Genomic DNA, 17,007 nt, shown 5'->3' on the forward strand with positions numbered 1-17,007 from the left:
TAAATTTTAGTATATCCGCCAAGCAAGTGAATACATGAAAAAGTGTTCCTTCTAGAATATTCTGACGAATCAACCAATGAATAATAACCATACTAGCTGAGGACCAATCAAAAGTTTAAAGGAAAAATATGCAAATTAATTTGGGGACAAAATGGGGATGTTTGGAAGGAGAGCGGGACTCCGCGGTAGAGTTAGCGTTTAGGCTTGGAGAGACGTACGGATCGAGAAAGATACGATCATGTAGCTATCAGACTGTATTTGTATAACCGAAAATATTAAGTATGTTAGACATTAAATTGGACTAGAAACTGATACATGGTGTTGTTGAATATTTTATCCTACGTAATGCAGAGAAATTAACATAAATAGATAGAGTAGACTTGTCCCATGCGCGGCACGAGAAAATGGGAGTTAATGCAAAACTCGTCATCTTGGCAATTCGCGCATGACGAGATATCGAATGATAGGCTACATACCGGTAATTTAAGAGTAATGAACATTGATAGTAACTATGGGTCGTCCATGAACTATGAACGATTATGGGACACATAGTTACACTGTTTGCTCCTATCATACAAGCCCCATTTGACAGCAAACTTGGTTGCTGTTCAGTTCAGTTCAAAATTTCATATTACTTGCCTGTGTTAAATAATAATTGTGTGTGTTTTCTGAGATATTTATTGTAAACAAATACTTGGACATAAATATTTCAATTGATTTTAGATTGTATAATCTTGTTTGTTGAAAGTGAATCATCAAAATGGCGACATCTGCATTTTCTAGAAATTTAATTTGGTTAAATATTATTGTTGTACAATCTGCAAGAAAAAACGGTCTGTAGAAATAGATGCAGTATTTTACTGTAAAAAATGTCGCAAGTATTACTGCAAACCATGTATTCACTCTCATAGAAAGCATGGTTGGTGGTTTAATAAAAAATCTCCTTATGGAAAGGATAAAATTATGAAGTGGCCATGTTCTAAGAAAATGGAGAATTATCTCATAACATGCAACATACACAATAATGAAACAATAACAGCATTGTGCAATGGCCATAGTGAGCTGTGCTGCTCCAGATGTGTTGAGCTTATTCACAGGTACCTGATAATGAATAATTATGTTGTTTATCAGTATTATAAATACTGGAATTGTATGATGAAATTACCAGCGTCCATAGTTAGTCATTGAGATTATTGTTAGCAGTTTCTTTATTTTTATTTCCTAATGATTACATGCGTGTTATTTGTTGGTCAACTTTTAATTTACTTACTGTTTGAAAAAGATGTTTATTATAATTATAATGCCATTTTTAAATCAATTTAATAATAACTATACAGATGTAATTCAAATCTTCAATAACTTAATTCAAGAAAACTTAAATCATTGTCCCATTCTAATGTTATCCTTAACTATAAATGAACATAATCAGTCAACTAATATCGACTTTGATTTATGACATTTTTGCAGATAGAACAAATTTACATACAGTTACTTAATGACCAGTCCGCAGACTTGGCTTTCAGGCCACTTCTTATATTAAACAATAAACCTTTTTAGTTTAAACCTATTTATTTTAGCTCGATTGCATTGAAAGCCTAAGGCTTATATAAACGCTCTCGAGTCCGTTTCCTGGGCCTAGAACCAGTACTTGGTGTCTTTGGGGGAGATCTAAAGAACGCTCCCACGGTGGGGATCGAACCCGTGACCTCCCAGTCACTAGGCGGACACCATATCCATTACACCACGGCAACCTTTTTATCAATGTATATATTTTATGTTCTCCAACCGGGTGGGAGCTTAATGTATCACTTTATTGATAATCAATATAAAGTTTGATTTCGTGTTTCGATGGAATTGAGTTAACTTGTGTGTAAATCAAGATTCTCTGCTAATTATATCTGTCATACTCCATGCTCGTCTGCCCATCCTTTTGTCTGTTTGACTCGGGTAACTAGTTTCTGGGTTAGACCTCAGAAAATAATGATCAGAATTGACACAACAGTTGAAACCTTTTTTAAGGGTTGACATGTTAACCTATTATCAAACAGTTACAATATACCATAAAGGGACATGCACATGGATAAAAAAAATAAATCTGCTTTGATTAAATTTCATTGAACTTTTTGCCATTTGGTTAACAATAAGTGAGACAATATTATATGAAATTGTTCGTGTTTGCACACAATTTCATGAACAACTGAACCTATGTTAATTAAATGGTCTAATGATTCTTCTGGACGTTATTAATGCTTTGTGAAAAGTAGATATCTGAAACATGTAAGCCAATATCATGTACTTTTTTAGTCAGGTATGCAAGAGCTGTGAGCATTTTGTGAGGTTGTTCTGATCAGTTGATCTGTCGGTGAGTATATACATGTTGACCAAATCGTCTAAGAAACCACAGGGTCCTAGATTGTTAGTTATTTTGCATGTAATACTTAAAGTGGTTCTCTGCTCAGTTTGTTTCAAATCATGTTGATGGGGTCAAAACTTGCCACCCCAAGTGATCAGATGTATAAACACCTTTATTGTTTATCTCAACAAAAAAACTATTAAAACTGATATTTTGTGTGTAACAAAGTATGGTAGTCCTCTTCAAAGTTTGCTCAAATCATGTGTCTGGGGTCAAAACTAACCAAGCCTATAGGTGAAATGATTTATTTAGACTGATGTAGTAAATAACCTTAAAAATTGTATTCTAAGAAACCACAAGGGTCTGGGGTTTAATGTTTGGTGTTTAACATCATATGTGGTCCTCTACATAGTTTGATCAAATTATGATGCTGGGGCAGTCTTTGTATTAGCCTACAAGCCCAAGTCGATTCTTGGGCCGGTTGGTCGATCCTAAATGCTTATAAAATAGCCCGACCGGTCGATTAAATATTTGAGCGTTATTTCAATAACCTGATTTATACCCGTTTTTAAGAGGCACGATTAAATTCGCTATTTAAATGCCTAAAATGACGTTATACTTTGAAAGAATTGCATGAACACATGCGGCCGCCATTTTTTTAAACTGTTGTGTAAACATGCGGGTATGTTGCTATTTAAAGTAATGATGATGCCCAATCGAGAGGAGATTATTCAAACTGACCATGCGTAGATCACGTTCCGGGATGTTAGCGCATCGGTTACTTCGTAATGTTTTAAAATAATGATCAATCTAGAAGCGTATTTAATTTTAGAAGCGTTTTTTGAAAATGTATTTATAATTCATGAAAAATGGACGAAGTAATTTTTCAATAAAAATAAAAGAGTCTGTAAGGGATATTGTACGCATTGGGTTACAAACAAATTGATCCTTATTACAGTTAGATTTCCATGTGTTTTACTAAATTATTCTTGCGTATTAGAAGACGTTTTTTTTCAACTTATTATTAATAATTGTCGTACTTTTGTTTATTCTGTAATCTCTTTCTGCTACGTGACCTTCTTTGCTACTTATAATCTGTTTACGAATATACAATACTTTTCACGGTTGACACATGCTTATCAAAACATCGGGAGTAAATTGAAGAAGCAGACATTGTCATTTGGTAGATTGGGCAGTTAACACACACAGTGGCCTTTTTGTTCTGAAGCCACATGCCGACGATTCGGAAATTCACCGGCGATTGTCCTAGTAATAATACGATAATAATCAATTTGCTTTTAAATAAAACCAAACACAGGTCAAACTGATTAATGGAATCATTGAATGAGAACATGTGTAATAATAAAGCTACAATAAATAGCATTATCATCTGGTGCATTTTGTATAAAATGCATTTCAACAGGAAACAGAATATCCTTTATTACTGTAATCACATGCATCTGTTTTTACTAATGGAAGTAGATTTTCTGATTGTTAATAACTATTTTGGTGTTCCTGGCCAAAAAAGTCATAAAATTTATGTTGACCTCTTTGGGCTATCAAACATGTCTTCGGGCTACTCAAAATTCCATCTGATTAGCCCGACGGGCTATTTTGCCAAAAAAATTAGCGTGAAGACTGACTCTGGGGTCAATATTCCCCCTACTCTAGGTGTTATTTGTTTTTGTCCCCTACCGGTATCACCGGTGGGGACTTGTGGTTTGCGCTCTGTGTGTCCGTGAGTCTGTGAGTCCGTCAGTCTGTCACACTTTTCTGTCTGTCTGTCTGTCTGTCTGTCTGTCACACTTTTCTGTCTGTCTGTCTGTCTGTCTGTCTGTCTGTCTGTCTGTCTGTCTGTCTGTCTGTCTGCCTGCCTGCCTGCCTGCCTGCCTGCCTGCCTGCCTGCCTGCCTGCCTGCCTGCCTGCCTGCCTGCCTGCCTGCCTGCCTGCCTGCCTGCCTGCCTGCCTGCCTGCCTGCCTGCCTGCCTGTCTGTCTGTCTGTCTGTCTGTCTTCATTTATTCATTCATTCATTCATTCATCATTTATTCATTCATTCATTCATTGTATGTGTGTGTCTCAAAACTTTAATCTTGGTTAAAGTTTGATTTCTTGCGCATTATTGAAGATAGCAACTTCATATTTGGCATGCATGTGTATCTCACAAAGCTGCACATTTTGAGTGGTGAAAAGTCAAGGTCAAGGTCATCCTTCAAGGTCAAAGGTCAAATATTTATTTTTCTTACCTTAAACTTTAACCTTCGTTAAAGTTTGGTCATTACTTTTTTAATATTGAAGATAGCAAGTTGATATTTGGCATGCATGTGTATCTCATGGAGCTACACATTTTGAGTGGTGAAAGGTCAAGGTCATCCTTGAAGGTCAAATGTCAAATTTATGGCTTCAACGCGACGCAATAGGGGGCATTGTGTTTCAGAAAAACACATCTCTTGTTTCATGAAAGAGTTCACATGGACAAAGGGCAATATGGAGATTATGCATGTCATTTCATTTTGTTCCTATATCAAGAATTCTGGTTGCTATTGCAACAAATAGACTAGAAATATTGCTGTAAATAGAAATATTGCTGAAAATGGTGGATCCTGCGATAACTTTAAAAGTTCTTCATATTTTTTCATGAAAATTGAAACATTGATAGATGGCAATATGGAAATAATGCACATCATTTCATTTTCTTCCTAAGTCAAAAAATTCTGGTTGCTATGGCAACAAATATATAAAAAAATCTGACAATGGTGGAAAAATTCTGACAATGTTGGGGCCAGTAGGGGACACATATTGCTTGGCAGTAGTCTTGTTGAGTTTAATGTTTATAGTAAAAACATGTATTTGCTCTAATGCTGTTTCTGACCACATAAAGTGTTTGTCATGCAGAGTAAAATACCTAGATAAAAATATTAAAGTTACTACACAGACATTACAAAATGTACACATAACAGGTTAGTTTCTATATGACCTTGGTGAGGGGCATTATACTAAGGGCCTTTAGCATCTTTTTGTGAGGTGGAGAAGCATTGATTTTATCTGATTGCATATGAGATTATGGATAGTGTGGTCAAGATTGCAAATACTTAAAGTAGAAAATAATACAAACCCATAGAATTATGCTTTAAGTACATGTACATGTATACCCATGTAATATAATTTGTCTTAAAACTGTACAAATGTTAAACAATTATGATAAACAAATATGAAGATGTGCAAGTAAGGCTTAATATGTTCCTTAATATTGAACCCTATTTATACAATAATTTTGGTATTAACGCTTATCACAATTAAACAAAAATATTCTTCGCTAAAATGGCCATTGATCTGGTTATGAAGAAAAACTCTTAACCAAAATATTGAGATGCTTAAGTTGACATTCTTGGCAATATGTTCATATGATTCATCCCTTTAAAATTAGCTATATTGTTTGAGTTACGCACGACACAATTTAAACATGTCATGTGTTTAATAAAAAAGGGGCGATAACTCTTTTTTTGTCGTACGGAAATGAACCAAAATATGGAGCGGCTTAACACGACAGTACAAATATATGTAAAAGTTTAGCCCTCTTGCACAAATACTGTTATAGTTACACATGACACATATTTTAAAATGTCATTTTTGTATTTAAAAAAGACATAAGGAAGAAAATGTAAACAAAATCATAACTTAAATAAAGAGGTACACAAGTCCACTAATGCTGGTTATTATCCCCACGCTTTTCGAAGCATGGGGATTATGTGGTTATCTCCCCCGTCTGTCCGTCCTGGCCACTATCTCCTCCTACACAATATGCACTAGAACCTTGAAACTGATACACATGGTAGCTACGAGCATATTAATGACAGTGCACTATTTAGAATTTTTATTTGACTCCTGTGTCAAAAGTTATGGGGGTTGATGTGGAGCCGGGTCAGAGATTTTCACTCATTTTACTAACAACATGCGCGATAACTTTTGACCCAGGGGTCAGATGAAAATTTCAAATAGTGCACTATCATACATGTACTCATACCTACCATGTGTTTAAGTTTCAAGCTTCTAGTGCTAATAGTGTAGGAGGAGATAGTGGCCAATGGGGGTTAGGATGGGGCAGAGTCAGAGATTTTCACTAAATTTAGCTCGACTATTATATATAAAATATATATATTGGAGCTTTCCTACTCACCCCGGCATCGTCGTTTCCGTTCCGGTTAGCGTAAGCGTGCAAATGTTAAAGTTTGCTTACCACCTCAAATATTCTCATTGTCCCTTGACATATTGCTTTTATATTTTGTAAACTTCTTTACCAACATGACCCCAACCTATAAACAAAAGCAGACAACTGTATCAAGCATTTGTAAGAATTATGGCCCTTTTTTGTCTAAGTAACTGAATATTTTATTAAATTTTGTGTTTAGATCCACTTGACTTATAAAGTATCAAAGCTATTGCTTTCAAACTTCAAATATTTTCTTACTATCATGAGGGTACTGTACCTGCCAAGTTCAATTTGACCTTGACCTTTGAATGACCATGACTCTCAAGGTCAAGAGTAAATTTTAGTTTTATTGCCATAACTTCTTTATTTATGATAAACTTGTATTAATACTTTGACAAAACAACACTTACCTGAATACCACAATGGATTCCACCCAAATAATACCCCACGCCCCAACCCAGAATCCCTGCCCCCCACCCCCAACCCCCCCCCCAAAAAAAAATCTTTATTTTCGAAAGATCATCTTATAAATTACCACACCCCACATTATACCCCCTCTAAAATACAAATATTTATTGTCCCCTACTGGTTTCACCGGAGGGGACTTATGGTTTGCGCTCTGTGTGTCTGGCTGTGAATCTGTCTGTGCGTCTGTCTGTGAGTCTGTCACGCTTTTCTGAATCCTGCAAAAACTTTAAAAGTTCTTAATATTTTTTGATGAAACTTGCAACATGGATAGATGGAAATATGGACATTATGCACGTCATTTCATTTTGTTCCTAAGTCAAAAATTGTGGTTGCTATGGCAACCAAATGAAATAACATTCTGAAAATGGTGGAATTCCTGACAATGGTGGAGCCAGTAGGGGACTAGATTGCTTGACAATTGCCTTGTTTACTTTATTTTTGAAGGACCGTCCAAACTTTCCACCCAAGCTATTACTATCAAATTTGAAATAAAATCTTATTACTTTGTTTTATGTCTTTACAAATGTTCAATACATTGCGGAATATATTACTTTGATCTTATTGAATTATTTGAACAATTACCCCATGATGGCTTACGTTATACTGTCAAGCACTCGAATAGTCGAGCGCGCTGTCCTCTGACAGCACTTGTTTAGGTTATTTTACATTAACTTTTTCATTTCTGCACCAATTCACTTCTAATTGATACTGAACTTCTTTTATGGCAATACGTGCCGCGTTGGGATACCCGACGGCCTCTGCCGTGCCATTTTTAGTTGTATTTGTAAAGTGTCTGGAATACTTGTTGAGTAACGTGTGACATAAAAGTTGCACTGTTGGAAGGACAGACAGGCATGTGCAAGTATAAGCTCTCCCTCCATATTAAGCCTCAAAATATCATGCTTTCATTTAGTTTCCATTTCCATAGTTCTTGTTATTATGCCCCCCTTCGAAGAAGAGGGGGTATATTGCTTTGCTCATGTCGGTCGGTCGGTCGGTAGGTCGGTCGGTCCGTCCACCAGGTGGTTGTCGTATGATAACTCGAGAACGCATACGCCTAGGATCATGAAACTTCATAGGTAGATTGATCATGACTCGCAGATGACCCCTATTGATTTTGAGGTCACTAGGTCTAAGGTCAAGGTCACGGTGACCCGTAATAGTAAAATGGTTTTCGGATGATAACTCAAGAACGCATACGCTTAGGATCATGAAACTTCATGGGTAGATTGATCATGACTCGCAGATGACCCCTATTGATTTTGAGGTCACTAGGTCAAAGGTCAAGGTCACGGTGACCCGAAATAGTAAAATGGTTTCCGGATGATAACTCAAGAATGCATACGCCTAGGATCATGAAACTTCATGGGTAGATTGATCATGACTCGCAGATGACCCCTATCAATTTGAGGTCACTAGGTCAAAGGTCAAGGTCACGGTGACCCGAAATAGTAAAATGGTTTCCGGATGATAACTCAAGAACGCATACGCCTAGGATCATGAAACTTCATAGGTAGATTGATCATGACTTGCAGATGACCCCTATTGTTTTTGAAGTCACTAGGTCAAAGGTCAAGGTCACGGTGACCTGAAATAGTAAAATGGTTTTCGGATGATAACTCAAGAACGCTTTTGCCTAGTATCATGAAACTTCATAGGTAGATTGATCATGACTCGCAGATGACCCCTATTGATTTTGAGGTCACAAGGTCAAAGGTCAAGGTCACGGTGACCCGAAATAGTAAAATGATTTTCGGATGATAACTCATGAATGCTTTTGCCTAGGATCATGACACTTCATAGGTACATTGATCGTGACTCGCAGATGACCCCTATTGATTTTCAGGTTAAAGGTTAAGGTCACAGTGACAAAAATCGTGCTCACACAATGGCTGCCACTACAATGGACAGCCCATATGGGGGGCATGCATGTTTTACAAACAGCCCTTGTTTAAATGTGTAGATTTGTTTAAAGCATTACATAATATCACTGACTATTCCTTGGTATGTACATGTATTGATTGTTTATTTCAGCCAGTGCAGTAAAGTGACTCCAATTAATGAGCTGACTGACATGCAGCCCACAGACCTACAGGGACTGTCAGTGGAGCTGGAAACTGTTCTGGAAGAAATCAAAAGCCTTCAGATCAGTCAGGAGCTCAGTGTTCAGGCATTGCTAAGAACATATAAGGAACATGGGGCAGTCATGATAGAACAAATGCGTGGCAATTTAAATTTTAATATAGATGATATAGATGAGTGTGGTAATAGTTATGTGAGTACATCGGGCGGACATGAGCAATATTTAAAAGAAGAGATGTGTAGGAGTTTTCTTTTTATCTTGAATGAATTTGATAATATTACTGTGAAGGAACTAAACGAGATGAGAGATGAAGTTATAAGCATAAAAGGGTCAATTACAAGTTCTATTATTAAATGCACCAGTCTTCACAATGACTTGTCACATTTCCATGAATTTGTTCAGAAAATTGGAGATAATAAGGAGCTCTGCCTTATAGCCAGCATAAAATGTAAGCATATAATACAGCAGGCATTAACTCTGCTAGGAAAGTCAGGCGAGGTGTTTAATGTCCAGAGTATTACTAAGCATAATGTGAGAATACCAAGTGATAAAGGTGTATGTTATATCAGAGGCATATGTGTTCTTCCCGATGGGCAGGTACTGGTTGTAGACTGGAATAATCAGAATGTCAAGCTGCTGAACCAGCAATACCAGGTGGTGAGTCACTGGGATGTGAATGCTCGGCCATTGGACATTTGTTTGATCACACCCAGTGAGGTTGCAGTGGCTGTGAATACTAGTAACATACATGAGGTCCAGTTTATCACTGTCAACCAGGGAAAGCTTGTTTCTGGCAGGAAGTTTCAGTTACAACATGAATGTAAATTTATTACCCATCACCAAGGAGACCTTTTTGTCACCTCTGGTCAAGAACTGTACAAATACTCACTGAATGGCAAACTGATCTGCAGACTCTACCAAGATAGATCAGCTGATTGGACAGGTAAGAATCATGGTGAATCCATCCTGATAACATGTGTATTATGTACAGGGATTTGTCTAGCCATTGTGGACAAAGGAGTCTAGTCAAATTGTGTTATTTTAAATCCATACAATGACAAATTTGGGAATTTTTATTGACTAAATGAACCGAGTTGGGATTTATTTTTTTAATCAACAAATATTGACCCATTAGGCCTTTATCTTGTTATTTTGAAAAAATAATAATATAAATTATAGTTACATACTTTGTGAGATGATAATAAAATAAAATTCAGATGTAATAGCAGAAAACCTGCTGATGTATTATAAAAAAAATGTTCTATAATTCATATGTGCCCTTTGAATGCTACAGTACATTGTAGCCAAAACAAGATTCAGAAATATTGATTTATAAACATGAGTAATGAAGTATTTTGACTGTCACTACATGGCATGTCTATAAATAGAAACTGAGTTCCTGGGAAAGAGACACTTTCTGACCCTGTCTTAATTTTGTGGTTGTTAAATGATTGTACATGTACAATATGTTTACCTGTTGAAAGAACTGTGCAATTGTTTCAGTTTGTGTAATTGTTTCCATCTGTGTAATTGTTTTGCTTCAATTCATATCTAACTCACTAGTCGCATTTCAACATTTCAAAGGTTATCACAATAGCTCTGCTACTGAAGTTTATTGTCACGCTTAACTATTGAATCATTGAAATGTATGCATATATTTTAGATGTGTAAAGGCCTCTTTATAGCAACATATGCGTAATACAATATCACTGCAGTATGTGTAATAAGATTATTTAACATTGACAGTATTTCAATATCTTGATGTTACTCTGTTTTGCAGTAAACAAGTGTGCTGTGAGTCCCACAGGAGACAGGCTGTACATCACCAACTTCAGGAAGGACAAGCTTCTCACCCTGGCCAGGGATGGCACACTCCTGGCTACATACCCAGCACTACGATGGCCACGTGGTCTACATGTGACCCCTGCAGGCCAGGTGCTGGTCTGTGGATGGGGGTCCGACACTGTACTACAGGTGGGCTGGGAGGGGCAGAGTAAGCTGGCTACGCTGGCTACTGAGAGGCATGGAGTGTGGTGGCCACGGTCAGTCTGCTACAGCAGCACCACATCATCCATCATTGTGGGACAGGAAAGCAACAGAATCCTGGTGTTCAGAGTGGAATAGTGTGTTCATGTATGTATTAGTTGTTGTAATTAGTGATTAGTATTTCAATGACAATGTGTTGTTTAGCATACGAACATAGTAGTGTGTGATGTTACAATACAACATTGTTTGTGTAGTTAAAGATACAAATAATTTATGTGCACATATTGTTATCTGATTATACAATGTGAGGGTTTTTGTTGGAACATAAGATGTAATGCATATGATGTTATGTTGTCATAACCTTTGTGTCATTATGGTCCTAACATTTAGTTCTTGTAAACTTTGCATGAAAAAACAAAGCATTTCAACTGAAAATTTAATATTTCTACATATATGCACATGTACATAGCAACTGAGGCTATTTTTAGACTTTCATTTCTATAAACACCATGCCATGTAAGAAATGTATATGGATGAATACTTTTTTAATAAAATATGAAATTGTTTAAGTTATCTTTGGAGGAGTATATATTGATATTTTACGCAACGTTTACAGAAAGGTTACACTTGATGTGAGATTTATTAATTTGCCATATTTTATGATGTTGAACATGTCTTATTGATTGTTATTAAATTTATATCAGTGTGCGTGAGTCCTAAATATACATACAAGAAATACATCAAGCTATTCTGCTGCTTTAGTTGCTGCTGGGTCGGGACAACGATGCTGAGGATGTGGGGGACAAGCATGACGCAGAAGGTAAAAGAGACGCTTTGTCAGGCCTTTTCTTGGCCACTTTGGGAAAAAATGCAATTTTGGGATTTTGAATTTGTTTTGTGCTAAAAGTCCATTAATTTGGGAAAAACACATTTAATATGAGTTTTAATTATACTTCAAATTATAGGAATAAAATCCTATTATAATAGTTATAAACTTTGTTAGATCTAATTGAAACATAATTTAGATATAATTTTCATAAGGAACAGCATATAACACGCTTTGGGTATGGGTCCGTTAAACAGACCCATGAATACTCAAGGAAAAGTACTGCTTGTGTATTTCCTGTTTATTAAGATGAGGTGGCAAAGAATGGTATGAATTTACATAAGGTAAAATATCCTTTTAAATTGTTTGTTTATTGTAAAATCATATATATTCGTCCGCATGTTATTTCGTGGTTAAAAAAAGACTTTCATGGACGTGGTAGTTAATGCATGACTTTCTCAGTTTGAAAACAATAAATATGGAATTTGTGTAAGTTATTTTCCAGTGTGTTTGTATTTAATTTGTGGATCGTTTAACCCTTAAAATCAATAAAAATAATGTCCCGCGAATAATAGTGTTTTTGCAGTGTATAAATAAGTGAAGTGTACGAGAATGATATGATATGATTTCACAGAAGGTAAAATGGCGTCTATTCTTGTGTATATCGTGTTTTCAGTACAACTTATTTTACTTGATGATCAATAACTCAAACCCTTTTCCAGCTCGATGCTTTATAACTTACCGATACAGACACCTCAGAAACACAACACGGCAATAATTTCTGTCATCCCCATGCAGGCCTTGAGTTTTTGTAAAGCTGTAAGATATTTAATTAAGCCTATTTGATTGGAATCTATTCCATCTAATGCCGTATAGAGTCTTATTGCGAGGAGGTGTTAAGTTTTCATTGAGTATACAGTGTTTTTTTTTTAGTCAAAACAGGCCCTGTCACAAAGGAGCATGATTTACATAAAACCACCATTTTTTCACAGGATATTATGCGTTCTTGTTAGTTTCATGGAATAAATGCGTTTTGTTTCATGGAATTAACGAGTATGGAAAAGTGTAAAGAAAAATAATTAAATTGGAAAATTTGTATGGGAAAATAATTAAAACAAGCAAATTCGTTGAATTGATAGCACACGCCAATATGCTTCTGGACACAAAAGTATTATATTTGACACTCAAAACAACAATGTTTCAAGATACAAAGGGCCAAAACTCCGTTATGAACAGATGGTGTACATTGCCATTTGGCGTGCATCATCCTCTTATCCATATATATTCTCATTTCATATTTCAATAAAATCGGCCAAAGCACTTCAAAAATATGGCTCCGGACACACAAAAAGCATTTTCAAGATACAAAGGGCCATAACTCTATTATTAAATGATGGTGTACAATGCCATTTGGCGTGGATCATCCTCTTATCCATATGCATACTCATACCAAGTTTCAATTACAAGATATGGCTCCGGACAGACGGGCGGACGGACGGAAAGACGGACGGACGGAAGGACTGACAGACAGCGCAAAGCAATATCCCTCCGCCTATGGCAGGGGATAATAAAAAGTACAGAATCTCGTATTGAGCACATCTAAACTCACAAATTCGCACTGAAAGAAGCCCAAACACGTTTTAATAATATTATATTTATTCTTCGATATAGCATAAAAGAAGTTTACAGTATATTTACTGTATTCTGTTATATAAGTTAATATTATTTGCTCTTGAAAGCCCTTTATAAATTTAAGCACTGACAATGGAAGCCATATGTCTTATCAGGCATTATTATAATAATTTTAATTGTTCAAACATTTTTACGTAAAGGATCAATCTGAAGCTTGGCATGCACATTGAGGATAGATGAAAAATGATAAGGAAGTGCATATTTTTTGCGTTTTAAACAGTTCAGGTTGTCTTATAGGTTACATTATACTAAATAATCTTTTCATGTAGGGCTGTACTGACTAAAAAAATCATATTTTACTCGAAGCCATGTTTTACACTTTAGACTGGTGTTCTGACTTTATCTCTTGGATATATTGGAAGGGAAAGAAAAGGTGCTCAGTATTTAATCCCTGACATATGATAAAGTTAGAGACTAAAGTACAAGTTTGACCTGAAAACAGTTACATTGCACTTGAAAATGGCCGCAAAATTTAAGGCGCAAAAGAAGTAGAGTTTGATTTGAGTAAAGTAAATGTTTAGTTTAACATGACATATCTTTTTTATTGCTTAAATCGATTCAGCTTAGAATGAACTTTCAGAAAAAGTATCGTTATGGTGGTCTCTATGTTCAAAATGTTGCATTTATTTTCTCTTTAAGTTGTCGCGTTTACATTGAATTATATAGGGAAATCATTAAGTATATTGTGGCCTTTAATAAATTTAGCTTACACTAACAAGGGAGAGAACTGCCAATATGTACCAGCAGTGAGTTGTTGCCATTAAATTGTTTCATATTTATTAATTTGTAATATGTCTTACAACTTTTATGACATGATGGTTTACTTTGGAATTGTTGTCTAGTGTGAATTTAAACAGAGTTTAACACCAAAGACCTGTAAAGGCATGGTAAAAATGGTGTGTGTGTTTTTGTTACTTTGGGAATACATAAATATGAAGTTGTTGCCTACCATTTATTATTATCCCCCGCCATAGGTGGAGGGATATTGTTTTGGCGTTGTCCGTCCGTCCGTCTGTCTTTTCGTCCATCCATTCGTACGGAGCCAAATCTTGGAAGTTCTTTAGCGGATTGCATCAAGATGATTTTCCTTTTGTTTTTGTTGTTATGCAGGAAAAACTGGCTAAAAACATCAATGAGCCACGATGTGAAATAATAGGGCTTAATGCATGTGCTTAGATTGTAGTCCCAGATTAGCCTGTGCAGTCCGCACAGGCTACTTAGGGACAACAATTACCTCTTTAAAGGTATGTTTTGTTGAAAATAAGTATCTTCTTTTGTGAACATCCAGTATCGTCAGAAAGTGTCCTCCCTGATTTGCTTATGTGGATTTCACATGCTAATCTGGGACGAAAGCTTCTAATATTGATTAGCGGCAATTTGGCTTATAAATTACACTGAAAGTTATAGTAAGAATAATAATTATGAATTTACAGGTTATTAAAGCATTAGCCAACACTTTTAATGTTTTAATATGAAATGGTTTAATTGCATTAATTTTCATTAATTGCTATTTAGGACAATGCACCAATTAAATTCCAAATTAGTAATTCAGATAATTATGTTTTGCTGTTGAAAACTTTCACATCCAATCAAGAGGCATATATGTAGTGTATTATACATTGTAATATAAAAATGTGTTACAAGTTCATATCCCCCACTCTAGTGTTGTTGTTTTCAGGTGAGCACCAGCATTGATATCCAGTTGGCCAAGCAACAGCACCAGTCCGGCCTGCAGGAGCCCCAACACTAAATGATCCTTTGCCTTCCCTGATCCCTAGCTCCTCCCACTGGACCTCCGGCCTCAAAGGGTCAGCATCGTTACACAAGTCTGTTCTGCAATAAATCCTCAGCACGTCAAGTTTTCACGCGCTGTTATGAACAACCAAAATGTCTGTGTCGAGGTTTCCCCAAGCAAGCCCGAGTAGTTTTGTTTAGCTCTAGTGCCCGAGTGGGATGAGTGTTACAGAAGAGAGACGTTATAGCAGTACTTATGGTAACGCTAACAGTTAACGCTAACAGTTAGTTCTCGCTGTGGACATCACGAAGAATTAAACGTTGAATAATTTGTTTAATTCTTTATAAGACAGCTTTTTATTCAGCGAGGAACGGGAGCAAATCAAGGAACAATCGAAACAATATATTGGGAAATATATCTGCTGTAGATAGTTAGGACAGTAGTAGCGTTACGGACTGTCCTCAGTGCACCATTTATTCATGTGGTGCGCATCAGACGCGAATTCCGCCCATTATTGAGAGGGCGTCGCATTGAATTGAGACTAAAGAAGGCTTTGAAACATGACACCAGTTTTGTTGTATGGTCCAGTACGCCATTCGACTCTCAACCCGAAGTTAATCAGAACTCAAACTCAGCCCTTAACAATATCCGCGAGGCCAGCATATCAGCTCAGCTTCTGAGCTTCAGGTGAGACCTTACAGTGTTAGTAACTTTGTCAAAGATTGGGCCATAATTCAGCTCCATTCCTCAAAAAGTCTATAATGTTTATTATAAATATTTATTGGTTAAAATTTACAATGCAATATTTGCCATATTAAAAGTGTTTGATAGGTTGGAACAATGAGTTACTTGCCTTATTAAGCTGCATAAGTTGAAACTTAGTACAAATCAAAAATTCTTAATTGTTAAGTATTTGTGTTCACGTATAACTGATTATGATTTTTATCTTAATTAGAAACCGGATGTTTGCAAAGACAAAATCACTATACTGCTTTCATATCCTTATGCACACACTTTCAACGCCAGTGACTAAACTTTACATCTAAGGTCTGTCTTACAAAAACAATGGCATAAAATGTAGACATCAACTAGTATCTTGCGTAATAAGTTGTGCACATTTAAATGTGTACAGTCTCATATTTTAAGTTGTTTAGTGTCATGTTAAAAGTTTATTGTTTTACAGTTAAAGTTGCCGAGTATCACATCTAAAATAATGTAGTCTTACATTTTAAGTTGTTAATTCTCACATTTAAAGTTGTAAAGTTTCACAATAAAAGTTGTTTTAGTCAAAACTATTTATGGGGAAAGTCTCGCACTTAAAATTACTGAAGTCATGCCTGTTTTTTTTATATTTATTTTAATGCCCCCGGTAGGGTGGCAAAATAGCAGTTGAACTGTCTGTCAGTCCGTTCGTCTGAAAACGTTAACATAGGCCATAACTTTTGCATTATTAAAAATCACAATTTGATATTTGGCATGCATGTGTATCTCATGGAGTTGCAAAATTTAAGTGGTGAAAGGTCAAAGTCATCCTGAAGATAAAAGGTAAAAACAGACAAATAAAATGGAAGTAACACGCTTAAAAGGGAGATAATTTATATTTATCATTTGTCAGGTACATATCATTTTTTCAAGGGAAGTAATATTTGTAAAGGG

At 36.0% G+C, this 17,007-nt stretch overlaps 1 protein-coding gene across 2 annotated transcripts in view; it reads left to right on the plus strand.

The window, feature by feature from the left end:
• Window positions 1-829: 829 nt before the first annotated feature.
• LOC127839234 (uncharacterized) overlaps window positions 830-17,007 on the plus strand; it is a 177,384-nt gene continuing 161,206 nt past the window's right edge. Inside the window, exons 1-2 of one of the 2 annotated variants that reach the window (XM_052367520.1) lie at window positions 830-1,097; window positions 9,064-10,055. In XM_052367520.1, coding sequence (XP_052223480.1) covers window positions 964-1,097; window positions 9,064-10,055 — 1,126 coding nt within the window. In that variant the 5' untranslated portion in view covers window positions 830-963. Of the gene's footprint in view, window positions 1,098-9,063; window positions 10,056-14,774; window positions 14,861-15,294; window positions 16,039-17,007 lie in introns of those variants that run through there. The other variant, XR_008030236.1, reaches the window with a different exon arrangement.

The sequence above is a fragment of the Dreissena polymorpha genome, chromosome 7 (genome assembly GCF_020536995.1).
Source record: "Dreissena polymorpha isolate Duluth1 chromosome 7, UMN_Dpol_1.0, whole genome shotgun sequence".
In the NCBI taxonomy this organism is placed as follows: Eukaryota; Metazoa; Mollusca; class Bivalvia; order Myida; family Dreissenidae; genus Dreissena; species Dreissena polymorpha.